The sequence below is a fragment of the Heterodontus francisci genome, chromosome 43, assembly GCF_036365525.1.
Source record: "Heterodontus francisci isolate sHetFra1 chromosome 43, sHetFra1.hap1, whole genome shotgun sequence".
In the NCBI taxonomy this organism is placed as follows: domain Eukaryota; kingdom Metazoa; phylum Chordata; class Chondrichthyes; order Heterodontiformes; family Heterodontidae; genus Heterodontus; species Heterodontus francisci.
Window position 1 is genome coordinate 19,718,357 of NC_090413.1, and position 26,135 is coordinate 19,744,491.

Here is a 26,135-nt window from a genome sequence, read left to right on the forward strand (position 1 = left end):
TAGGTGCTTAGTAGCAGTGCCCTCTTCAAAAAGGATATCTTTGAGATGTGATGAAGTGCTTATGCCCCCAAATTTCCGGCATCAGGAGTGTGTTTTGCTACCCACAAGTGTTGCTTGATGACACTTGGGACCAGCCCTGATAATCTGGATGCTCAGACTGGAGGTGGGGCCTGTCCCTTTAAAAGGGGGCGGGCCATAGAATCACACCACCACCAGTTTGCGCGCCCCGCTCTGAAATACTCGGATAGGCGGGAGGTGGCTTCACATTTGCTGAGTGAGGAGCCGGCACGTACACAGAAATGGGGAAAGCGCTCGCTCTGTTGCTGCTGCTTACCGCTTGCTTGATGCAGCCTGCCGCCGCCAGTGGTAAGTGGAGCCCTGGGGATGGTTAAATGAATGAAAGAATAAATGAGTGATGGATTGATTGGGAAGCCGAGTATGGTGAATGAATGAATGAATGAATGAGGGGGAAGCCGAGAGTTTGAGTGAGGGAAACCAAGCCTGGTCGGTGTGATCTATTTCGCGGTCTCGGTCCCGACCCGGGGCTCCGGCTGCCGGGACAGCGTCTCTCATCGTTCTTCTGCCCCCCGCAAGCGACCCCCGGTGACGGTTTAACTGTCCTTGCTGCCTTCAAAGCAGCGGGGCTCGAGCGGCGCTGGTGCTGGCTGCTGATTAGCTCCTCTCAAAACAGGCGATTCTGAGGCGCCGCCTCCTGACCAATCGGAGCGCCGCACTCCGAGTCTCGCGCGGTGGCCCCGCCCCTATTGTGGGCTGCGCGGGGAGCATTCTGGGAGCTGTAGTCACCCAGGAGCTGTACGAAAGCCTCCGCCATTAGTTAAATATACCCCAGCTACAGAATTTAACGCGGGTGGGGAAGTGAACTAAAAATATTTTCTAGATGGCGAGCCGTGGTTCAGTGAGTAGCATTCTGGCTTTTGAAGTCAAGTTGTGGGCTCAAGCCCCCCTGAGCGCAGAATCCAGGCTGATGCCCCCAGTGCAGTGCTGAAAGAGTGCTGCGCTGTCAGAGATTCCCTCTTTTTGGGTGAGGTGTTTAAATTGAGCCCCTCAGGTGTATGTGAAAGATCACATCTTTTGAAGCAGAACCGGGGAGTTCTTCCTATGACATAGGGGAGTTCCTGGTGCCTTGCCCAACATTTGTCCCCTTTAAAATAATTTTGCTAAACCAAGAGTATCTGTTCATTTGTGGGATCTTGCTATGTGCAAATTGGCTGCAACATTTTTCACTTGCTGTCTAATGGAACTGAGAGCTGTCGCATACCTTTTTAAACTAGGTGGTTGCCTGTAGAGAAATAAAAGGACTTAGTGTGTTTGTCAGGGGGTGGGCAAGAATAATAAAATTAAGCTTGGTATTGCTTGGTGACTTTTTTTTTTAATGAATGAACTTCTTAGTTCCAGACTGAGAAAGGAGTAGACTGAAGGTGAGCACAGGTTTAGTCAGGGTGGTACTGTGTGGTATGAGTTAACCTTTAATCTTTGGGTTGTAGTTGCTCTGGGGTTGGTGAACTCTGTAGTTGAAAACAAGCCACTCCTTTTTAAAACATACAGTCATGGCATGTGCAAAGTGTCTTCTGATTGGTTAACGAGCATGGTATGATCAGACTGTTTCTTGACTAAGAAGCTGCTATTGATGAACTCAAGTCGTGATTACTCTCAGCTGCCTTTTTGGGTATTGGTGAGTTGCTAATGGGAAAAACTAAGCTTGCTTTCAGGCCCCCTAAACTTGGGTTGCAATAAATAATCCCCCCCCCCCTGCAAAATGGGTCTTTAAATATTTCAAGACTGATGTTGAAACATTGCATTCAAACTAGTTGTGTTCATGTTTGTACAGTAACATGCTAGGCACTAATTGGTAATTTTAAAAGGGTAGAAGCTTGTGCAGCTGTAAGACTGCTTTCCAGGATGTGTGGAGACTGGTTAAGTGCTGTGCCTTTTGAATTGAGTCTGGCTCTGCAGTGTTGGAAGACCAAATATTGTGGGCATGCAAGCATAAGAGGAGTGTTTTGATGCTTGTGGGCAAAGCATCCTGCATTTCATAATCTGTCTAATCTGATCCAATGGCTATCTTCAGTTGGTTTAATTGTAACCTGGTTCATTTTTCCCCCTCTTGACACCAACCCAAGTAAGGCTGGGCATTGCACTGCTAATTCTGTGCGGCCTGAGCAATCTGTTAACGGCTTCATACTAATGGTCCATTTCAATAACCCCTCAGATGTGGAGAGTTGTAGATATTGGGACCTGGTAGTAGGAATTATCTCATGTTAGGCTGCACCAGTGTCAGTGTTCTGCCTCTATTTCAAACACATTCTCTGTAGTTCTTTGTGTGATTCGTGTATAATGTAGCTAAAACTGGCACTGCTTCAGACTGTGAGCAGTAACTGAATTCCAAGCTGACTGGTAGTCTCCCATGTAAAGTCATGCAAATACCCAGAAGGTCAAGCTCCATCTGAAGTTATGTGAGGTGTCATGCCTACCAATACTTACTTTAAGGGTGTGTGTACCAGTCACTCTGGTAACTAATGGTGTAACTTGCCTTCTGGAAATTTCTAACGCTGTGACATAAACATGGAGCTCCAAATACCTTTTATTGGTGGTGTCTTCTGTGGCTCACCCAGTATTGAGGCTCGCTTTGGTGCGTAGAACTCACTGCTGATAGAAATGGGCCATTTGGCCCAGCCAGTCCATACTTGTACTGCACAAGTGGTGGTTTCATCCTCACCCCTAATTATTTTCCTTTATCCCTTTCCTTTCTTCCAACTGATCTAGTCTTAAATGTTTTTGCAATCTCTGCTTCAATCACTAACTGATGGAGCCTCTTGATCTCTTTCCCTCCTGCTCTCTGTCCTAACTTGCTTTTAATCTTGCATCTATAATCCTATCATTCTACATTCCTTATTCACTGGAAATTATCTTTCTATCTACTGTCCCATCCCTTCATAATTTTAGACTCATCAAATCTCTTCATCTAACAGAATATACTAGGGTTTACTCAAGTTTCCAGCCTTTTTGTTTAATGGGCTGAGCAGCTAAGCTGTATAGGCTAGGAATGTTCCTGGTGTATACTGCATCAGCCGTTACTTGGGGTAGTATTAAAAGTGCTGTAGCTGGTATCTGTGCCCCTGGGTTAGTGGCACATATCTGCTGAGGTCCTTTGTTTCCCAGTCACTCTTGTAAATAGTCATGTATATGGATGCTGGGGGAACTGGATCCAGGTTGGCTGTGATTCCACCTGTAGATAATCTGTGCTTGCATTAATCACTAGTGATGTTTCAGAGGGTACTCAATGCTAGTGGAATTCTACTTATCGTCAACACTGAGTGGTCGTGAATTGGAAAAATGAATGATATTCTGGAATGTGTGGGCAGCAGAGTACTCCGTATTGGGTCTGCTGTCTTTACACAAACTATTATCAACCAGTTGTAAAAGGAAACTTTTTTTTTTATTTTATCGTGTTAAACACCCTGGTACTTTCCTCGCACTTTGAAACTTTGAGTCAGATATAACTAAAGGGGAGCTGATGGCTGGGCAGGTGGGAGTCCTGTTTACTTAGATTCTGATTCCAGAGGTTGGTTGAGAATTGCCAGCTGGATATGTTTTTGTAGTGTAACCACCAGTGTGCTGGCTGGTGTCCTGTTAGGAAGATGAAAAGGGAGAGTGATGTTAAACTGCTGAGCCTAATCGCATGTCTTGGCTGGCTGCTGCAGTGCAAGAATTATTTAAGGTAAAGCACTGACCTTTTATTCCCTTCTACAAAACCTTGAATTTTTAAGGTTCACTGTGGCAGAGGTTAAACAAATGGATGGTCTTGGCTCAGTTTGTAGCACTCTCCTTTTTAAATGTTGTGGGTTTATGTGCTGCAGATATACAATCAGAAGTTTCCCGTATTAGTTTTAGTGGTTTTCACCAATGTGTCATAAAACTAGACATGAGGATGGGGATTGGATCTGTAATGCCGAGTGACTAGTTGTGTAATTTAGCCATTAACTAATGAAGCACAGACCTTGAATAGGTCTCTCGTCCACTTTGCTTTATGCTTTGAGTGCATAATTCATGCCCTCCTTCCACCTAAAGCCTGGCTCAGGTATAAAATTAAAGCCCGACCTGACAACAGCCAACCTGACCCAGGCCCGAGTCCTCTAATTTTTTTAAATGCCTGACCCCACCTGAATCTGACATGTGGTCGGGGTCGGGTAGCCAGGCTTCACTGCAGAGCGCAGAGTCTGAACTGCACATTTCCTGCCTTGACGTTCTGAATGATCAATTGAAGATTACTGCAAGGCAGCACTGACAATGTCCAGCCCCACCTGACCCGAACCCAACACATGTCGTCTGGTCCGGTCGGGTTGGGTAGCCACGCTTTACTTCCACCCTCCTAACTTGCTGTATTGCTCCCGAGGAGAGGCGTTTTGTTTTTCTAAGTGGTGCTATAATTCTACCCTATTGCCCAATGCTTGTACCCTGCCTGTGGGCTTGCTGTAGAAGTGATATTCACAGTCATAGTCATAGAGTCCTCCTCTGTTGAATGTCCTGTTTAATTTCTGTACTCCCTTCCTGGTGTGAATGGGGGTGGGGTGAAGCCATGATTTGGTTTGCACATTTTAAAATGTGAAGTAATCAGCAAGCCAATCATTTCTTGCGAGCCTGTCAGCCCATTTTCAGCAGCAAATGGGTGAAGTGTGTGTCACAGCTGACTGTATTTTTTTGGATGAGTCATTGTGTGTGTGTAAAAAGTTTCTACCACTGCAACTGGGGGGAAAACCACCCTGCCTGGAATTTCCGCTTGAGTTAAAGTAATTTCCTTGAAGCGGGGAGAGGCAAGTCTGGGAGCCCTTGAATCAAAATGCTGTTTTCTCTTTCCTATACCACAAACACATTACAAAAGTGAAATTTAAGTTAATATCTAATTTTCCCCCTGATGTGGAGTACTGGGCTTTTCTACCTGGAAAGGGAGTGTCTTGGGTGCCTTTTTTTTAGGAAAAAGTTGGATCTAGAGAATGTTGCATTAAACTGGGCTGGGAACAGTTTCAAACTAACATTTATATTAAAAACTTAGACGTTCTGGATAGCAGAAATAAAAGCTTTTGACCTCTAACAGATGCTGTAGTGGTCTTTTTGAATAGGCTGAATGGACTCCATCTTATGAATTAATCTAGCACTCAATTTTTTTCCCCTTATTTTTTTAAAGAAGAATGTTCTGGGGCAGTTTTAGTGCAAGCCATGTAAGGGGAGTAAAACCAAACTAAATAACAGGCCTGAGACCTGCCTTAGTCAGGAAATCGTGCCATAGGCTGCAAAACCCATGTTTGAAGAGGGATGATAGCTGCTGATCTCTGCAGTTGCACTGAGGTACACATGATGCCAGCAGGGGCCGTCTCCTCCATGGTGAGCTGAGCTAGATCCAGCTCACCAATGTCCTTTTGGGAATGGATTGCAATTCCAGTAGGAATTGCCAGAGTGTATTCAATTTCTGGATTTATTTTGTTTTCTTGTCATCCTCCTTTGTCCACCACCCCACCCCCAAACTCTTCACAAAAAGGTTGACCGTGTGTGTGTTTCTTTTTCTTCAGCGACTGGACTTTGTGATCAAAACCACTTCCGGTGTGGTGATGGGAAATGTATTCGAGTCCACTGGCTGTGTGATGGGCAGTCTGAGTGTGAAGACGGTTCAGACGAGTCATTGGAAACATGCAGTAAGGGAAACTTCATTTTATTTCTCTTTAGTGACAGCTGCTTGCTGACTTTATTCCAAGGAGTGGGATCGATTTCCTCCTGTCTCCACTAAACTAGCTTAGCTGGGGCAGTGGTTAAGTGTGCAACTGTTGTTCGTTTTTTCTTCTCCCTGGGTCAAGGTTCCCCCTCCTGGTAAAGCCTGGCTACCCGACGCGGACCCAACTAGACCTGACTAGATGTGTCGGTCAGGTCGAAATTCTGAGTCCAGCATTCGGGCTCAGGTCAGGTTGGACACTGCTTCTGGGAAGTCACTGGATCAGGCTTACCCATAATTCCCCCACAACTCCAGCTACAGGAATAGCCTGCTGGTGGAAGAGATGGAGGAGATTTGTGTCAGGTCGGGCACGAGAAAAGTTTAAAGGGGTCGGGTTTTAATTTTATAATTGAGCCAGGCTTTATCTCCTGCTACCGTCCAGTGACTGCTGGAAAGTGGATGTGGGATGAAGAATGGATCTGGTTGTGCTGTGACTCCTTTCTCAGTTGCATAGTCTGTCATTGCTTGCTGCTCAGTCAAATAAGAGACCAGCTAGAACCAATTGATGCCATGGAACTATACTGTAGCACAAATTGGTGCTGAGGAGGCAATGAAGTGGTGCATAGCGAATGTTCACAGTATGCTGGTAGTCTGGTATAAAGAAAAGGGATGAGTGGAATAATAAAGGATAGTAGGCATTTGATTGCAGATTTAAAAAAAAAAATTTTATTTAGAGATACAGCACTGAAATAGGCCCTTCAGCCTGTCACATGTTGCAAATCTGACATTCTCAGTAACCAAGGGAAATGCAGGATGATTTAAGGGTAAAATGCAACTTTGAGCTCTAAAACTGACTGATTTTACCTGAAGAGGGATGGATGTTATCCTGTGGATGCTTTAAGGTTTTTTTGTGCCTCTTCAGATTCTGACTTTTTATTTTTTAAATCTTCCAGAGAATAAAACCTGCAACTCCCAAGAGTTCAGCTGCAGTGGCCGTGTGAACAAATGTATCCCAGCATCCTGGCGCTGTGACTCCCAAAAAGACTGTGAGAGCGGCTCAGATGAGGAAAACTGCCGTAAGTAATATCCTCTGATTCTCCTGTGTTCACTCAGTTTGCAGTCTGTATTTCTATTCCACTGAGTGATTAGAAACAGTCATTTATGATTGCTGTCTTGTCCCATAGCTGCTCATACCTGCAAAGACGATGAGTTCCAGTGCCATGACGGAAACTGCATTTCTCTCAAGTTTGTCTGTGACGAGGACCAGGACTGCACTGATGGCAGTGATGAGGTGGGATGTCCAGAACGGACCTGTGGGCCACACATGTTCCAGTGCACTGAAAATAAGCTTTGCATCCCAAAGCTTTGGGCTTGCGATGATGAGCCAGATTGCCCCGACGAGTCTGACGAGTGGCCGCAAAATTGTGGCCGAAGCTCTACATTTGAACTTCCCAATCCCTGTTCTGCCCTAGAGTTCCACTGTGGCAGTGGTGAATGCATCCACCTGAAATGGCGCTGTGATGCCAATGTAGACTGCAGGGATCAGTCAGACGAGGAAGGCTGTGGTAAGTGTTCGGAACTGTCCCTCGCGCACATAACTGAATTTCAATCACCACTCTTGCCAACTCCCCAAGCTGCAGCTTTTGTTTCTGTTTAAGGCCGCGATGAACAAAAGCAAGTGAATTTGTGCAGGGTTTTCTGCTGCATTTGAAGGGATAAAGGCTAGCTTCTTCTGTCTATCCCATCTGGCATATACACGATGGGCAGAATGGCCTCCTTTTGTGCTATACAATTGTGATCAGTGACATTTGCGCACTACCAGACTCTAATGCAAACAGCAGTTTTGTCTTCAGATGTACACAATACAGGCATTTGAGACTAACTTTTTTTTAAAAACTTTTTCAGTTATAGCAACTTGCCGGCCAGATGAATTTCAGTGCAGTGATGGGACCTGTATTCATGGAAGCCTACAATGTAATAAGGAGTTTGACTGCCATGATCAGAGTGATGAAGCTGGCTGTGTAAATGGTGGGTTTTTCAAAATCAGCAAGAATTGCTTATGATGTGCTTGAAGTATTGGCAAGGGAACTATCTTTAAAATGTGGGATTCTTTGTAGACCTAGCTTAAGTTTGAGAGCTGAGTTTTTTTTTTTCCTCCCCAACCCCCCACAATGTTCATGTAGGAACGTGGGCATTGCTTCATCAAAGGGGCTGGCTATACTAAGATACTTGATGGCTTCCCTGCCAGGCTTGGGATCTGTCACTGGTCCCACATTAGCTACACTGCATATGTTGCTAACATGTCTGAGCATTCAGACCTCTTCTCCAACTAGAATCTTTCCATTTAAGCTAGGTGTCCCCAGACTACAGAGCAGCAGTCATTGTCAAAGAAACCCATAACTCCACTGAATCTGCAAATGAAACGTGTATATTTACATACATTGCTGCCTTTCCTCTCTCTCATTTTTCTCATCTCGAGTGTTTGCTCTGGGTTCACTTCTGTAGTAGCTGCCCATTACTGCTGAGTGTGAACAGACTCTGCCCTCACTTGGCATTTCAACAGGGGTGACTAGTAAGCCAGCAGACATGGGAACCCTGGCTTTGTCACTCATTGTCTTGGTGTTAGTCAGTTAGTTCCCTACCACTGCTTTGTGCTAACCTGGCACAGACTAGAGAAGGAACCCAGAATCTTTGAAAATGCTAAAACATTAAACAGTGCTGTCTTGTCTGTTCTGAACCCAGGAATGTCATTTGCCACTTCACTAGCTCACTTGTATTGAGTCGCAAACTGTGTGCGGCTCTTGTCTGCTGACAAAATAGCAGGGAATATGAGCTGTTTAGTCATTTACATGCTGCCCCATCTCTGCTCAACAGTGACGAAGTGTGAGGGTCCCCATAAGTTCAAATGCAGGAGTGGCGAGTGTATTATGCTGGACAAAGTTTGTGACAAACAGCGGGACTGCAGAGATTGGTCAGACGAGCCCCTGAAGGAGTGTGGTATGTCAAACATATCTGTTGCAATTTAAGGTTCTTATTGGGCCACCTTTTTTAGAATTAAATTGTTTTGGCTCCTGTAAATTATCCAGTGTTTGGATAGCAGCAGAACAAGTTGTAGTTCACTCAGTACTTGGCAAAAATGGCTATGATTTACTGAGGGCTTTGAATTGGAGCAGTAAATCTACTGGGCTTTGCTGTCAAACCTCTAAGTGTTTGACAAAGTTGGGGGAGTGGAGTGTGTGTATATGATCACTAACAGATAATGAGGGTTAAATGCTCTGCCACAGCAGCGAAGGAAGTGCAGAAGGCATGAGGTGTAGGGCAGAGACAGTTGCAGAGGGTGGGTGGATGGGGTGAAGAGTCATTGCTCTCAGAATTTGACTGATCAGGTGGATGTTAAGCTAATGGCTTTGGTTCCAATGAACATTCTGTTCTGTCTAGGTGAGAATGAATGCCTGAATGAAAATGGTGGCTGCTCACACATCTGCAAAGATCTAAAGATTGGTTATAAGTGTCTCTGTCGACCTGGCTTCAGACTGGTTGATGATGCCAAGTGTGAAGGTATGAATAAATTACCTTTTTCGTCTTCGTACCCAGCATCTGTTCTGTTACTGGGCTTTGCTGTGTCCTGGAGAGATTTTGAACGTGGACAGATTGTTCTGACATCTTATGACTTTCAGATATCGACGAGTGCGAGAACCCAGACACATGCAGCCAGAATTGCATTAACCTGGAAGGTGGATTCAAGTGCGAGTGTAATGAGGGCTATCACATGGACCCAGTGACCAGGCAGTGTAAAGCTATTGGTAAGAACCACTTCTTCTGTAGAATCGCAGTGGTGTGTTTGAGTTCTGGCAGCTGTAGTAATCTGCATTCTTGGTGGTTTGAACCCTTGCTTATCTGGATACCATTAAGAGAAATGTAGCATTTTTCACTAGTGCATCGGTTTGCATCCAGTAGAAGTGTTGTGTAGTTGGTTATTGGCTTCCTCTTCCTGGTCAAGAGGCAGCAAAGGCTGTCCCGCTTCCCCCATCAACCACTCTGCTGCTGTCCCCACCCCGCCCCCACTCTGGCAAATAAAATTTCTGTAATCTGGCACTAAAATTCAATTTTGTTTTCTCTGTGACATCAACTAAGGTCAGAAACTTGGCAGTTAATCCATGTTTTCCCATTGTTCTAGTTTATCAGGTTAGAAAGTTAACTTGCTGGTTTGTCAGAAAGCAGCACTGTCACCAAGCTGCACGTGTATAGTGTGCAATCTTCGAGGTCAGCGACCTGCAAGTGTGTGCCCTGGAGTAATGTCTTTTTTTTTAAACTATGAATTGGATTATATGAAAAGATTCAGCCAGTTTGCCACCACTCATGCATTTTTATTTCCTTAGGTACAGTTGCCTACTTATTCTTCACCAGCCGGCATGAAGTCAGAAAAATGACCCTTGATCGGAGCGAGTACACACAGCTGATCCCCAGGCTGAAAAATGTGGTAGCACTGGACATGGAAGTGGCTGCAAACAAGATCTATTGGGCTGACCAGTTTCAGAAAAAAATCTTCAGGTGGGATGTTGTCAGCACCTTAGGGGAGGGGATTTGGGATAGACATGCCAGTAATTCCAATGTAATCCTGATTTTTTTTTTTTTTTATTCTTGTGGGATGTGGGTGCTACTAGCAAGGCCAGCATTTGTTGCCCAGCCCTAGTTGCCGTTGCCTTTGACAACTGAGTGGCTTGCCAGGCCACTTTCAAAGAGCAGGTCTGAGTCAACTACATTGTTGTGGGTCTGGATTTGCATGTAGGCCAGATCAGATAAGGATGGCAGATTTCCTTCCCTGAAGGACATCAGTGAACCAGATATTTTTTTATGACAATTGATAATTTTATAGCACCATTTAGTGAGACTAGCTTTCACATTCCAGATTTTTATTTATTGAATTTAATTCCACCAGCTGCTATAGTGGGATTTCAACCAATGTCTCCAGGGTGTTGACCTGGTCCATGGATTATTAATTCAGTAGCATTACCACTACGCCACCAACCAACCACCTGGTTGTTCAGGCCTGTTCCATATAAAGCATTCTGGAGGCAACTATATTCCCCTTAAAACATTTTGTACAAATGGAAGAAATCTTCTACTTTTTGTAGGCTTGTTAAAGCAATGCTGGAGTAAATCCATCTCCTTTTTAATAGAAACTCAAAGCACCAGTTCCCGTGATTCAAATAAATTAAGTCTCTAACCTCCAATAGCTTGGACCTTGTTTTTTTCTGTTTTATGGACTTTTTTTTTTTTTTTCTTTTCACAGTGCCCACATGGACAAAGCTGAGAACTCTTCCCATCATTCTACAGTGATTGAGACTGAAATTAAGGCACCAGATGGCTTGGCTGTAGATTGGATTCACCAGAACATCTACTGGACAGACTATGTAGTTAGCACCATCTCTGTAGCTAATACAGCTGGAACAAAGAGGAAGGTCCTGTTTAAAGAACAGCTGTCAAAGCCCCGGGCTATTGCAGTAGATCCAGTTCATGGGTACGAGTAGCTTCTACAACAAAGCTAGGAATGGGGCAGTGGCAGTGAGAAGAGACATCTATATATTAAATTGGGGGTGGGGGATCTTTGGCCTTTGTAAGCTGGTAGCATCACATGTTGTTGCAGTAACTCTCTTTTTTTCTGAGGGTTGAGTTAAGCCTTTCTACTGTGCTGTTCTAATTGCCAGATAGAGGGTCAGAGGCCTGAAAATGGGTAACTTGACTATCTCTTTGAATTTGTAGTAAAGGAAATCAAAGGAACCTGGATAAATGCAGGAGGGGAAAGGATTTTACCTGGTTGTTTTTTTTTCACATGGTGGGCGGCAACAAGGGATTTAGATGAGTTTGTCATTAGATCGTCATTCCTATAGTAAATGAATTTCAGTTCAATTGGCAAGGAGTTTTAATTAGATTCTTTTCCCACCAGCTTTCTGTACTGGAGTGATTGGGGAACCCCTGCCAAAATTGAGAAAGGCGGTTTGAATGGTGTGGATCGTATGCCACTGGTCACTGCAGGGATTGAATGGCCGAATGGAATCACCTTGGGTGAGTATCACCCCTTTTTTTGGGATTTTAGACTTTTTTTTTTGTTCCAATAGTGAGGGGGCAATGGTGGAGAAGCAGCCTTCAAGTGCCAATCTTCCAAGTGTTGTCTCAAGTTTAATGATAGCAGTTTTGCTGTCGATCGTAAACACTCCCCAGTTCTGCGCTTGAGGCTCGTGCAAGGTACTTGCTGGGTATCTGATTTAGAAATCAATGATTGTAGCTGCACAGGAAAATTTGCCTTTTTGGTCTCTATTTGGACCATATGTGATTGTGTTTTTGTGCTGTTTCAGATTTGGTGAATCAGCGACTCTACTGGGTGGACTCCAGATTGCACACTTTGTCCAGTATTGGTGTTGCTGGAGACAACAGGAAGACCTTGATCATCTCTCCAGACAAGCTGACTCATCCTTTCTCTGTAGCTCTGTTTGAGGTGAGTGGCAATTAACTAATGGTACAAGGATTAGGGGACACACATTGAAGGTCTTGGGCAAGAGGTTCAGGGGGAATATGAGAGAGTTTTTCTTATGCAGTGGGTGATATTGACCTGGATCTCCCTACCCACCAGGATGATGGAAGTGGAGACCATCAATGACTTCCAAAAGAAAACTGGGTGGCCACCCAAACGTGCAGGGCTATAGGAATCAAGTGGGGGAGTGGGACTGACTGAACAGCTCTGTGGAGAGCCAGCATGGACTCTGGGCCGAATGGCCTCTTTCTGTTCCATAAATGACTCTCCAACCCTATGGTATTGTGTGACTGGATGTGGACCTTGGGACTTAGTTTAACATAGCTTCAATTCTGATCAATCATTGTTGCGGTCAAAATCCATCTCCGGTGATGAGAGGGGAATACTGAAGGGGTACAAACAGGTAAAGTATTGTAGTGGTTTTTACTGGAATAATCATCCAGAGGCTGGACTAATAATCCAGAGTCAGAATTTTTGGAATGAGTGGATGGTTCTGGCATGAGGGTGACACTAGCATGGTGGAATTTTTTATTCATCCTGTTTTTAATTTTGATCTGCAACTGGTTGCAAAATGTTTGCTGTGGGTTATAAAACGAGTCCCTGTGGCATGGGACATGCTGCTATACATTGAGTAACAGACCCTGAAGCCTCTGGCTAATCAGATTTGTAGTGAAATCTGACACTTGGTCTAAAAATAACGTTCCATTGAGGAAAAATGGTTCTGGCCTCTGTTCAAATGGGTTTGCAATTTGTCAGCGCTGTCATCTCTGACCGCTCTGGATATGTTCATTTGCTTCTTTTCAGAGGTGTTCTGCTTCATTTTTTTATTGCTGATGGTTTTCTTTTTATCCTCCCCATCTATTTCTTTTAGGACAAGATCTTCTGGACTGATACAGATCACGAGGCCATTTTCAGTGCCAACAGGCTCACAGGGGGGGATATCCTAACAGTCATTGAGAACCTGGATGTTCCTCAGGACATTGTCCTCTACCACCATCTCCGACAGCCCAAAGGTCAGTATGAATTTAAGGATGTCTCTTGGTTTGAAACTAAGAGCTCCCAATAACTTGGTACAGATCTAGTTGCTCCTACTGTGAAACTCTTAACAATGACCGTTTCTTGCAGCTTTTCTTCAGCATATTTAACCCTGAAATGAGAACTCTGCCACTTCAGCTGAAAATTCAACCCTTTATTTAATACGTGGACTTTCAGTGCCCCAGATTACCTTTCTTCAATAAAATAAAAGCAAAACCTCCAAGTGAAACAGTTGATTTATTTTATAAAAGCACCTGAAGCAAAAGATTTTGTGGGACAGTCTTGTCTACTGTCGCTCCTAATAGATGTTTAGGTTACTTAGATGCACTTGTCCATTCCTTGTTTTAATTGTTCCACCATTCAGCTGCCTAGCCCCTGAGCACTGGAATTTCCACAATCCCTCAGCCCCCCTCAAAAACCTGCCTTTTTGGTCAGCTGTCCTAATATCCTCGTGGTTCAGTGTGCAATTTTGTTCATGCTGCTGTAAAGCATCTTGTAATATAGCAAAACATTACATTATAGAAATGGTTTTCATTGCACTCTTGTGGTACTTTCTGTAAGCTCTATGTGACTGATGTGATGGTTTATTTTTCAGGTATTAACTGGTGTGAGCAGAATGGGCAGGTAAATGGTGGTTGTGAGCATTTGTGCCTTCCAGCACCGCAGATCAATATTCATTCTCCAAAGTACACCTGTGTTTGTCCTGACGGAATGCAACTGGGGCCAGACATGAGACTCTGTATCCCAGGTTTGTATCTCTGATCTGTAACTTTTTGAAAACTTGTTTGCTGGGATGTTGCATGTTTGATTTAAGGGGGCAAGTACTACAACTTGCATTTATACAGCTCCTTTAATTCTTTTGGGGTGGAGAAGGGTCTCAAAGCACCTCTGCCATCTAAGAAAAATGGGATGCCAAGCCATAGGAAAAGATACTGAGGGATGGCCAAAATTTGGTCAGAAGTGAGTTGTAAGGAGTCTTTTTTTAAAAAGATGAGGAGCAGGGCAAATTGGGGAGGAAACCTGCTGGATGCCTTGTAGAAGAAAGGGAGATTAATGACTTGGGAGTTTTGAAAGGGGAATAATTCTGAGAACCGTTTACAATGTCAACTGTTCTTCAGATTACACCTGGTGATTTGAGTTCAGCCTGTTATCACTGATCAGCATTTAATCTTCTTTAGCTACTATCGTGCCAGCCACCAAGTTGAGCACAGTTGGTCCTAACCGTGCTGAGACCACCAGAATAGGCAGTCCTACCACCACTAAGAAAATGATGGTCCAGACCTCCAAAGCTGCCAGTGTTCCATTGGACCATGCTGAGCCCACTGCACTCCCTACTGTCCATGAGATGCTCACCATTTCACATCAAGGTACTTTTTTTTTTTTAAACTTACTTGCTTTGAACTGTTAATGGAAGTCTTCCAGTGGAGTACATGTTTTCAGGCCACTTATTTTTGTTTCCTTTTTGCAGCAAAGGGTGAGGTCGCAGCTGAAGCTGCTACGGAAAGCCACAAAGGAACTAATGCCTTGTGGATTGTTCTACCCTTAGGTAAGTTGATTAAAACAATGATTGATTTAGAAATAAGATGAGGACTTTGCAAAGGGATTACAGCTCTGATGTTTAGTGAAACTGCTGCATTTTAGAGAGCAAGATCTGCTCCAAGTTGATCTGTTTTCAAGCTCTTGGTGCTGGAAGAGGGTATTGCCTACATCAAATTCACCTTGGGTTTGGGGTGCCATCATGTCCAGGTGGGTGGACTTTGTCCAGGATGTAGTAAAGGATTGGGAAAGATCATCATTGTTCACCCCATTGCATGGGCACTGGGGAGAGCAAAAGCTGGAAGGAAAAACTGATCACTCTGTGGCCCTGCTGCAGTCAGGAATGTATATCTTGGTGTCAGTCCATTTGTGCCCTGTCAGTTCTACTGCCCTGCCCTATTTGGGCAACAGTCTGTCCAGTATCTGCCTGTACTGTGCACTGACTATCTCTAGGAAAGTGATGGTTAAACTGTTCTTCCATTTTCCCCAGCCATCCTGTCACTGCTTGGTACTGCTGCTTATTTCATTTGGAAAAACTGGAGATTGAAAAACACCAACAGCATAAACTTTGATAACCCTGTCTACCAGAAGACCACTGAAGATGATGAGGTCCACATCAACCGGAACCAAGTCGGTTACACATATCCCACGGTGAGCGCCTGCTGTTTCTTAAATCTATTTGTTTTAGCTTCAGAGACACCTGAACTCCAGCAAAGCCTGAGCTGAGTTTGAAAATCTCTAATTGAGACACCAATACTTTCTCGCACTCCTGGAACCTTCAAATGAGATTTAATGATCTCCGTTATTGTACAAATGGCAACCTGACATCTGAGTAACCACTTACTCCAACAGCAAGGCTGAGATTTAAATTTTGGGTAGGAAGATTGAATTTCCACTGTACTGTATATTTTTGTGCAGTGCTGCTACCTCCATGCACTAAGTGCAGAGGTGCAATTTGTCACCAGGTTGCTTTTTTGATCCAGTTAATCTTCTTCTCCATCCCTGCATGCCAACCATATTGTCTTTCTCTTAACATCTAGCAGGGCAGGCAGTTGAGACCTCTAACACCTTATCCAAAATTTTATTTATTTTTGGTATTGCTCAAGTCTTGCCATAGGTTTGAACTCACTGGCCTTCTGCCCTAGAGGCTTGTGTCACACCAGACTTTACAGTTTCTTTATACCATGTACCAATTAGTTGGAGGTTTGAATTATTTTATGCCTTAACTAGTTTGTTTCTGGTTTTCATGCAATAACTGAAGCCCCTTCTCTTGCAGAGAGCTGTTGTGAGCTTGGAAGACTATAGTGCTTGATATAAGGAGCCTGATACAAAGTGTCTCGAGTGATGGCTACCTGTAGATTCTCGTCTTTCAATTCTGCTGTTGGCAGCTCTGCAGGATGGATGCAAAGTTTCCACACTCTCTGTTCCCAATTCTTCAGCAAAGCCACTCTATTTACAGGGTGCTGGTTCAGTTATTTCTTTTTTGCACTCTAAGTGCTATTACTGTGGATTTTAAGGTTTTTCTCAAAACCTAACCTCCTAGATATGACTGACTTAACTCTGGTTTGAGTGCAAGAAACATTTTTGGGACAAAACCTTTTTCATAAAGACTCCTGAGGTGAAGGCATCTGATCTCCTGAAATGAAGTCAGAAGTGGACACTAATCAGTGCTGTTTAAAGTTACTGCATGACTGACTGAGAAGAAGGATAATGATGGTGCATATAATAGTCTGAGACTCATTTTGCCGAAGATGTATGTTTTGTAAATCGTATGTTTCTCCCTGTTTAGTTATATAAGCAAGGATGAGATGAGTGAGCTGGCATTCTCCTCACCACCCCTCCCCACCAATCCAGGGCTGGCCAATAGATGGCTACACTCCAACTGCTTTAAACTTTTTGATAACAGTTGTTTGTTGCCTTTAAACTGGCCAAATCTTGGTTTTTGAAGTGTTGTGGAACTGTATTCAAAGCCCAGTGTGTTTCCTTAGGATTGCATGGAATTCTGCATCAAATCAGAATACACTGGACTTTGCTGAGGCTGTGTCTGTCAAACACTGCACTTAGCATCCTCCCTCTTCATATTACTTGAAGACACTGCCTCAGTGTCCTTTCACTACTGAGCCTGACCCTCTTGCAAAAGGTTGGTGGCAGACCATAAGCTTAGGCCGAGCTTGCTCTGTTTTTGATTTGTGAATAAGTGTGTATATTGTACAGAATTAATTATTGCAGAGTTGGTGTTTTTATTTATTGTTTCCTGGCGCCTTGAGTGTGACTAGTTACTGTAAAGCCCTAGACTCTTGCATTCAGCCCAAACAGTGCAGCATAGGCATAATACCATGTCAAAGTTCCACATGAATTGGAATGCTGGGAAAATCAATCCCACAAGGCATTGTCCTGGGTTTAAATCCATATGTCGTGTTCTTTGTGCAAAACATAATCTTTTTGTTTTTTACAAATGTAAATGTTTACAGTGGCTGCTTTCTGACAGCGCATTTTGCTAAATGGTTTTGCCTTTTAACAAGAATTTACACAACATATATTTATATAATATATATATATTAAAAAAAAAAAAAAATGTTTTAAAAAAAGTTGTTTAAAGTGGAGCTCATGCCACTGGCTGCTTGGAGGTGATTTTACACTCCAATGTACCATCTCTACCTTACTGGCCAAATGAAGGCAGGGACCCCCCCCCCCCCCCCAACACACTCACCTGTGTAGCTAGAATCTGACTTGTGTGCATATTTCAATGGTACTGTGATGAACATGGCTGGTGTAGGATTCTATGAAATGTCAGTCCTGTAACTGACCTTGTCATAACCTCCCTCCAAGCACCATTCAGTGTGATACTGCTGTCTTATGTGACTGAAGAGCTTATGCTCCTCAGCATTTCCAATTCCAAAATCTGGAAAGGGGCTGGCTCTTGTTTTGTGAAATTCCAGCTAGGGTAACTTCTGATACCTACCTCTAGTTGGCAGTAAAGTTGCCACTGCACAGCAAGTAATGTGGGGCATATGCCTGAAGTACCACTCTTGCCCCAGTGCTGGTGTAGATAGCTGCTCGTCTTCATGGCGTTAAGTGGTTCAGTGATTCCTAATGGGCTGTATTGGTAAATCTTTTTTTTTCTTTTCTGTGTAACTGCCTTGCTACCTCTGCTGCCATATCAGTGGTGTTACACGTGATGTGAATTTGCCATCATGTTTTTCCAAGTCTTGGCTAACTACAGTTTTAAATGAGTTCACGGGTATTTATAAACCCTGAGCCAATTATTGTGACTCAGTCTTGCTATACTCCATTCAATTTTAAATACTTCTCTTTCCCACTCCCCTTGTCTTCCTCCAACCAATCTCTCTTAGTATAAAAGCATCTTGACTAACTGTCCATTTCCTAACCCCTTTGTGAATTTGTGTAAAAACTTTTCCCCCACCCCACCTCCACTTTGCCTCAAGGATTTGGGGCCATGTAGGTGACCCAGCCTAAATCATGGTGACTGTATTTCTTGGCAAAATAAACAATTACAATAATCAACTGAATAAATTGATTTCAAAACCTGCCATGGTACTCTGTTTGTCTACTTCACATTTTGGGGGAAAAGTTAAAAATATTTGCACTGACTTGACTGCTCATGAGTGGAATCCTGCATCCAAGACTTTTGCATGTTAACCTATGCGCCTGCCTTATGCCTTTGCACATTCACCACTTATTGAGCACCAAGACTTATTTCTACATACATCATCAACAACCTGGTTACAATTGACAAGAAACTTAAATACTGTCAGAGGCTGGGAATGCTGTGGTGAGTAACTCACCATCTACAAGGCATGTTAGGAGTGTGACAAAATACTCCACTTGCCTGGATGCGTACAGCTTCGCAGTCTGCTTGATCGGCACCCCATCTGCCACTGACACACAGTAGTAGTAGTAGTGTGTATCATTTGCAAGATGCACTGCAGCAGCTCACCAAGGCTCCTTTAACAGTACTATACAAACCTCTCACCACTGCCACCTAGAAGAATTAAGGGCAGCAGATGCCTGGGAGCTCAACCTGCAAGTTCCTCTGCAAGTCACACATCATCCTGACACAGAACTATATTGCTGTTCCTTCATTGTCACTGGGGCAACATTCTGTAATTCCCTACTTAACAGCACCATGGGCTCATCCCCCATCTTCTTGAGGGCAATTAGGGATGGGCAATAAATGTTGGTCTTGTGAGGAATATATTCCATTTAAAAACACAACTCACTCACAGCCTTAGAACCTCATTCACACTTTTGTTGCCTCTGCACTGGATTTAAACAAATGCCACCTTACCAGCCTATTTTTAGCGCCTACCCAATGATCATGGGGTTCATTGTTCACTTGGCGGTTGCTATACTGCACACGGTCAAGTTTAGGTGTCGGGCTTGACGGTACCACGTTCTTCTCTGAGTCACTCATGGTGCAAAGTCCCACTCCAGAGAGTTGAGCAAATAATCTTGGCTGACCCTCCAGTGCACTGCTGAGGGAGCGCTGCACTGTTGGAGGTGCCACCTCTTGCATGCGATATTAAGCCAAAGCCTCGTCTGTTCTCAGCTGGAGATAAAAGATCCCATGATGCTCTTTGAAGATTTATTTCTCAACCAAAACCACCAAAAACAGTTTTTTATACACTTGTGGATGTGGGCATTGCTGACACAGCCAGCATTCACTGTCCATGCCCATTTGCTTTCTAGGCTATTTTAGAGGGCAGTTAAGAGTCAACCACATTATCATTTGTGGTGGAGCCTTGTAAGAAAACTAGCCACTTGGACAAGGCATTTAGACAGTGCCTGGCATCTGTAACACTACCCAATAAAGTATTGAGTGTCTGGCACTTGTAAAACTGCAATGAAGTATTTGAGAACTGAATGTTGAGGGCTGGCCTGGAATGGTTAATCCCAACTAGGAGCGGGGCTAGGTAAATGTTATTCCTCTTGGTCCATGGGGAAAGAACAGGGGAGTGGAACTTGTTCAAAGAGCCATCACAAACATAATAGTATAGGGTTAGTATAAATGGGTGGTTGTTGGTCAGCACAGACTTGGTGGGCCAAAGGGCCTGTTTCAGTGCTGTATCTCTAAATAAAATAAAATAAATAAACCTGATGCATTTGGAATCATAGAATAATACAGCACAGAACTTTAGCTGATATTTTTAATAGGCTCTTAATAGCAAGACTGCTATACAATTCATTGAAACAAAAGACTGAAAGAAGGTCTTTGAAAAATGAGAGTTTTTGTTCTCAAGTTTTCATTCTGGCTGACAAGTTTACACTTGTCCTGTTAATGAGCCAGGTTACAGGCAGGACAATGGCTCCGTGTGTGGTATCTGTAGGTGTAAGTGGATTGGGTTCCTCTCCATCAAAGTGTGAGTCACTTGGATTGATATTCTGCATCCTTGGAACATAATCACTGAAATTCAATGTCTCGGGAGGAGGTGAGGGAACATTCTGAAATAATTCATTATTGTGAGCTGCAGAACAGAATCACATGAAGCAGGCCGGGTGCAAGAAAGCTACTCAAGGAGGCCCAAAAGAAGAAAGAAAGAAGAAGATAGTACTCTTAACTCTTAAGTCAGCAAATTGCAGGATCAAGTCCCAGCTGAACACAAAAATGAATGCTAATATTCTGGTGCAGCACTGAGCTGTCAGAGGTGCTATCTGTTAGATTTTAAACCAAGGTCCCTTCTGCTCTCAGGTGGATGTACAAGATCCTATGGCACTATTTCAAAGAGTGGGGAAGGACTCCCTGGTGTCCTGGCCAACATTTCTCCCTCAATCAACATTAAAACCAGATTATCTGGTCACTTAGGGATGGGCAATAAATACTGGCCTGGCCAGCGACACCCACATCCCATGAAACAAATAATATAAAAATCATATTGCTGTTTGTATGAGCTTGCTGTGTGCAAATTGGCTGCCAAATTTTCTACGACAGTGACTTCACTTCATTCCCTGAATGTGCTTTGGGATGTTGTGAAGGTGCAATGTAAATGTAAGACTTTCTTTTATTGCAAGATGCCAGCTTCAATCCGGCTCAACATCCAACTGATCACAGTAGAATCGGTACAATTGGCCTTAGTCCCAAGAGCTAGGCAAGGAGAAAGTTCACCAGGGTTTTTGCTCATGATAGCCTATTGACCCACACTCCAGTCAACACCTTCAGGTGAGGCTCAGAGTTACAATGATTTATATGAGGGCCTTCCACACCTTCAAATTAAAAGAGTAGGAATGAAAACAAGGTGAATTAGGAACCCCATCTGTGGTATGATCGCCTTAAGAGGAAATTATTCCCTTTAAGAACTCAATATGCTAATGAGCTAAGTACCAGGATATAGTCATGTGACTACATGGTCACTCTGCAACTGTACCACCCTAGAGAAAGGTTCTGTATATAGTTTGCTTTGTATCGTATATACTAGTTTAGCTGTTAATAAACCTGTTAGAGATCTTCAATGAACTGGATTCCACGTACATCATTGTGTTGCATAAGACAACACAAAGAACACATGACACCATCATGGACAGCATTGCCTCTGGCTGTCAATATTATCATGGCGTTAACATTTATGCCACAGGCCCCCTCTGGGATGCAGCAGGTAACATCGGTGACATCTCAAAGTTCGGACACCTCATGGGCTTTTAGCTTTAAAATGTTGCAGCGTGAAACTAAGAAAATCATCTTGTTATAATGTATTTTTAGATTCATATTTGATATGATCACCATACTGTTCTATAATGCAGGAGAAATGAAGTGTTTATAACAAAATACATTACATGTTTTCTTTTAAAAACTTAAAGAAAACTATGACTCAATTAAGACCTTCCCCTTTGTTATTTCTTCCCCCACAGTCCCCTCTTCTCTTTACTTGCTTATAAACAGTTACATCTCTCACTTCTAGTTTTGGTGAAAAGTAGTGACCTGAAACATTAACTCTGTTTCTCTCTTGACACAGATGCTACCTGACCAGCTGAAGTATTGTCTGTTTTTATTTCAGGAAGTTAGCAATGGATGCCTTTTTTCGGTTTCAAATGTGTGATGATTGTAGGGAGGGAGAGAGAGTTACAAAAGTGTTTGGCAAACACATCAGGCCACAAGAGCATTGTTGTGTGATACAGAAGCCTCAATGAAAGGTGTTGTTACTCCACATAAGCTGGGATTTATCAGGTTACAACAACAACTTGTATTTATATAGTACCTTTAACTTTGTAACATGTCCAAAGCTAGTTCACAGGAGTGTTATCAAACAAAATTTGACACTGTGCTACATTAGGTGATATTAGGGCAGATGGCCAAAAGCTTGGTCAAAGAGGTAGGTTTTAAAAAGAGTGTCTTAAAGGAAGAGAGAGAGGTAGAGAGTTGGGAGAAGTTTAGGGAGGGAATTCCAGAGCTTAGGGCCTGGCAGCTGAAGGCACAGCCATCATTGGTGGAGCGATTAAAATCAGGGATGCATAAGAGGCCAGAATTGGAGGAGCGCAGAGTTGGTGAAGGGTTGTGGGGCTGGAGGAAGTTAGAGAAATAGGGAAGGGTGAGGCTATGGAGGGATTTGAGAACAAGGATAAAAAATTTTAAACTGAGGCACTGCCACTCTGGGAGCCATTGTAGGTCAGTGAGCAGGGGTGTAGGGTGAATGGGATTTAATTTAAGTAACGAGTTAAGTTATGGCAGCAGAGTTTTGGATGAGCTCAAGTTTAATACATATCAATATCCCTCACATGAGTGTTGTATTGATGAGTCAGACTTACTGCAACTAATATCTGTAAACCACCTTTTACCCCATTGACATCAAGAACTCACTGTGTGAAGACTAGTAGAATATACCTTGTGTATAATTACTCTGGGTTGCTTTCTTTATCCAGACAGTGGTTAGAATGTGGATCTCTTTACCACAAGGCTTAGTTTAAGGGGAAGCTAGATAGATACATGATGGAGAAAGGAATAGGAGGTTATGTTGACAAGGTGAGATGAAGTAGGGTAGGAGGAGGTTCGTGTGGAGCATAAATATCAGCATGGACCAGTTGGGCTGAATGGCCCGTTTCTGTGCTGTAAATACTATGTAATATGAGATTTCATCCTGATATTCCTTATAACCAACTACCAAGATGATATAGAACTCTGGCAGTTTGACAGATTGTGTGTTTCTGTGCCATGTCTCTCTGGTACATTCCACACCAGAATAGTGTCTAAACTTGCTACTGTCATGAAAACGTGCTTACGTTGTAGGATGATTTTTTTTCATCCACTGGTTGTAAACCTGAATATTAAACTGGTGGAGACGAACCACTCAAACGTTGCAAGCTTCAAACTCTGTCTACTGATCGTGAGCACCAAGGCATATTCCCTGCTACAGACTGTAGTGTTCAGTGGTTTAATTGAACTGTGCTTAATGACATAAGCCAGACCGGGGAAGTATTGTGCGTAGAAAACTTTCCAGAAAGAATAGACATCGCTCGAGAGAGAGAATTCAGACACATTTCTGTCTCCTGGAGAACCACTAAATCAGTATCTACCTCTTCAAACCAGAAGACTCAGGACCACTGAATTCAGCCTGAAGCCAGCCGGGTCACCAACCTCCACAGTCTGTTATACCTCTTTTATTTCTCTGGATTCGAATTCGACCAATCGGTTCTTCACACTCTGTAACCTATTTGTGTATGTGTGTGTGAGAGAAAGTTGGAGCGTATTTTATTATCTTGCTTGGATCAGTTTAAGTACAGTAAAGTTAACCTCTTTCTTTCTTAAACTCGAGAAAGCCTGTCTAATTGGCTCTTTTTTATGATCATAGCACGTAAACAAGTAAGCACTCACTGAATTGACATGTAAAAAAGAAATACATCTGTTGAGGTCAACCAAGGAGTGGGAAAAGAGGGAAGCCCTTCGACCCCTCCTTACTTGATCGTAACAGTATATAAATGCAAGTTATTGTTGCATGCGTCATTGTAATCTGTAAGCCAAATGGAACAAATATCAAAATTTAGAGACAGTCCTTTCACCTGTTGGGGCTGTATCAGAGTTGAAATAAAACATCAGATTCTGAGGCTGACACACCCTGTGCAGTACGAAGGGACTACTGCACTGTTAGAGATACCATGTTTCGGATGAGACATTAAAACAAGGCCCTGTCTACCCTCTCAGGCAGACGTAAAAGATCCCATGGCACTATTTCGACAAGGGGAGGGAGTTCTCCCCGGTGTCCTGGCCAATATTTATCCTTCAATCAACATCGCAAAAACAGATGATCTGGTCATTATCAGTTTGCTGTTTATGGGAGCTTGCTGCACTCAAATTGGCTGCCGTGTTTCCTACATTTTGAACTGACTACACTTCAAAAAGTATTTTGTTGGCTTTATAGCACTTTGGAACACCTGGTGGTTTTGAAAGGCACTATATAAATGCAAGATTTTCTTTCCTTTAACTCTGTAAGCCAGCAGTGAGATACAGTATATAAGCTGATCGTGAACTATAATGAAAGTAATTGTTTTTCCTTTATAATTTAGGAACCTGGAAAGTAGGGACAACATTGGAGAATCTCCCCTGTGGTACATTGACTGAAAACCCGTTTATGTGTTGTATTTTGGGGTTTCTGCTGAAATTATCACAGCAGATCGGGGAACCCCCAGTGAGGAAATTCCAGGCTCAAAATAGTGCCAGACGTGGTGAATGAAGAAAAAGGAAGTAAAAGCCATAAATCAGTAACTGATTGAAAAAGTTGGGAGATCCTGAGTAAAGTCAACAAATTTCCACCTCCACTTAGCCTTGAGGTGACTCGAAACCTAATAGGAAATTGCAAAAAGGTTTAAACAAAGGTCAAAAATGTATTTGGCAGCTGTTGCGACGAAAATAATTAGTGGAAAGATGAAACTGAACAATTTCCTGCATGTTATTGGGCTAGCAGTAATTTCAGCTTTGAAGAAGTGAGTCTGATATTGAGTGCGGTAATGAATCAATTTGAGAGTTGTGCAATTTGAACTATGAAATAAATGCTCAGTCGTTTCTCCTGGATACAGGAGCAACATTTGATCAGTACATCATTGAATTAAGAATCTACAGGAAGACCAACTGATTTGGGGAACTGACACAAACACCACTAAAGGCTAGAGTAATGTGTGAAATATGCAATTGTTAAACACAATTTGGGCCAGATTTTGCTCTGAGCTGTTAGTTATCCCTGTGCCTGCCTATAGACTTTCTATGGGTTTTCGCACAGCGAGTTGCTGTCTGACAACAATCCAAAACAGCGTAGCGCCCTTTACAGGGCATCGAGGAACCTGTGCGATCAGGGCAAGCAACTGTGTATCTCCTTAACCAATCAGGTGGACAAATTGTTAATGAGCAGCGCAGATTCTGAACCAGGAAGTGCCAGATAAAATAGTCAATTCAATGTCAAATCTGGTACAAAAAGTGAAATAATGAGAGGGAAAGATTGGATCGAGATAAAAGACAGAAAGAGAAATATAAAAAAAAGAAATAAACCTGTTAAAAGCGAGTTGAAAACAAAACCTTCCGACAATGGATTCAGAATGTTGAATACACTTTTTCCAAGGAGCATAGATGCAGAACCAATGATTATACTCACTTGGCATATAAGGGGACTAAAGGATATGGAAAAAGAGTGAGGGATTAATTAAAGAGATAAAGAGCGCCTAAGGTTAATAAAATTGGGGTGCAATGCTCCCACGTCTCCATTCTGATCATCAAAGAGTGACGCGCAGTTTGAAAGGAGCTCTTTGTATGCAGAGTAATCTGAATGAGCCTTCAGTGACCATCATTGCCCTGGGGTCAAACACCAAACCCTGGAACAACACAGGTGCATGTCATCACTTGCAGTGTAGTTTGATGCAACAGTGTTGACATTCTGCCTCTCTGTGTCCTCCGCCAGCCTCATTCCTGCCTGCGATTTTAGTTTGGAAGTGTTGTCCTGCCCTCCTGTCCTCCCACATTTTATACAGCTCCATCATAACCTCCCTGCTCTTATATTCTACGCCTCGGCTAATAAAGGCAAGTATCCCATATGCCTTCCTAACCACCTTATCTATCTGTGCTGCTGCCTTCAGTGATCTATGGACAAGTACACCAAGGTCCCTCTGACACTCTGTATTCCCTAAGGTATTACCATCCATTTTATATTCCCTTGCCTTGTCAGTCCTCCCAAAATGCATCACCTCACACTTCTCAGGATTAAATTCCATTTGCCACTGCTCCGGCCATCTTACCAGCCCATCTATATCGTCCTGTAATCTAAGGCATTCTTCCTCACTATTTATTACACCACCAATTTTCGTGTCATCTGCAAACTT

At 43.1% G+C, this 26,135-nt stretch overlaps 1 protein-coding gene across 3 annotated transcripts; it reads left to right on the forward strand.

The window, feature by feature from the left end:
- Positions 1 to 255: 255 nt before the first annotated feature.
- ldlra (low density lipoprotein receptor a) lies at positions 256 to 24,808 on the forward strand. 3 transcript variants are annotated; one of them, XM_068021090.1, is made up of 18 exons: positions 256 to 366; positions 5,586 to 5,708; positions 6,676 to 6,798; positions 6,907 to 7,287; positions 7,628 to 7,750; positions 8,597 to 8,719; positions 9,161 to 9,280; positions 9,400 to 9,525; positions 10,102 to 10,273; positions 11,016 to 11,243; positions 11,670 to 11,788; positions 12,079 to 12,218; positions 13,126 to 13,267; positions 13,885 to 14,037; positions 14,468 to 14,656; positions 14,758 to 14,835; positions 15,316 to 15,476; positions 24,336 to 24,808. In XM_068021090.1, exons 1-18 carry the CDS (start codon positions 300 to 302, stop codon positions 24,348 to 24,350), a joined length of 2,583 nt encoding a protein of 860 aa, XP_067877191.1. In that variant the 5' UTR covers positions 256 to 299; the 3' UTR covers positions 24,351 to 24,808. The 3 variants fall into 3 exon arrangements, with proteins under 3 accessions (XP_067877191.1, XP_067877190.1, XP_067877192.1); XM_068021089.1 differs by lacking the exon at positions 24,336 to 24,808 and adding an exon at positions 16,102 to 18,376; XM_068021091.1 differs by lacking the exons at positions 8,597 to 8,719; positions 24,336 to 24,808 and adding an exon at positions 16,102 to 18,376.
- Positions 24,809 to 26,135: the final 1,327 nt, after the last annotated feature.

Coding starts and splice junctions, on each gene's coding strand:
- ldlra (XM_068021089.1), top strand. CDS start 300: ATGGGGAAAGCGCTCGCTCTGTTGCTGCTGCTTACCGCTTGCTTGATG. Junction 10,274..11,015: donor TTTCAGAAAAAAATCTTCAG/GTGGGATGTTGT, acceptor TTCTTTTCACAG/TGCCCACATGGACAAAGCTG. Junction 12,219..13,125: donor TCTCTGTAGCTCTGTTTGAG/GTGAGTGGCAAT, acceptor TATTTCTTTTAG/GACAAGATCTTCTGGACTGA.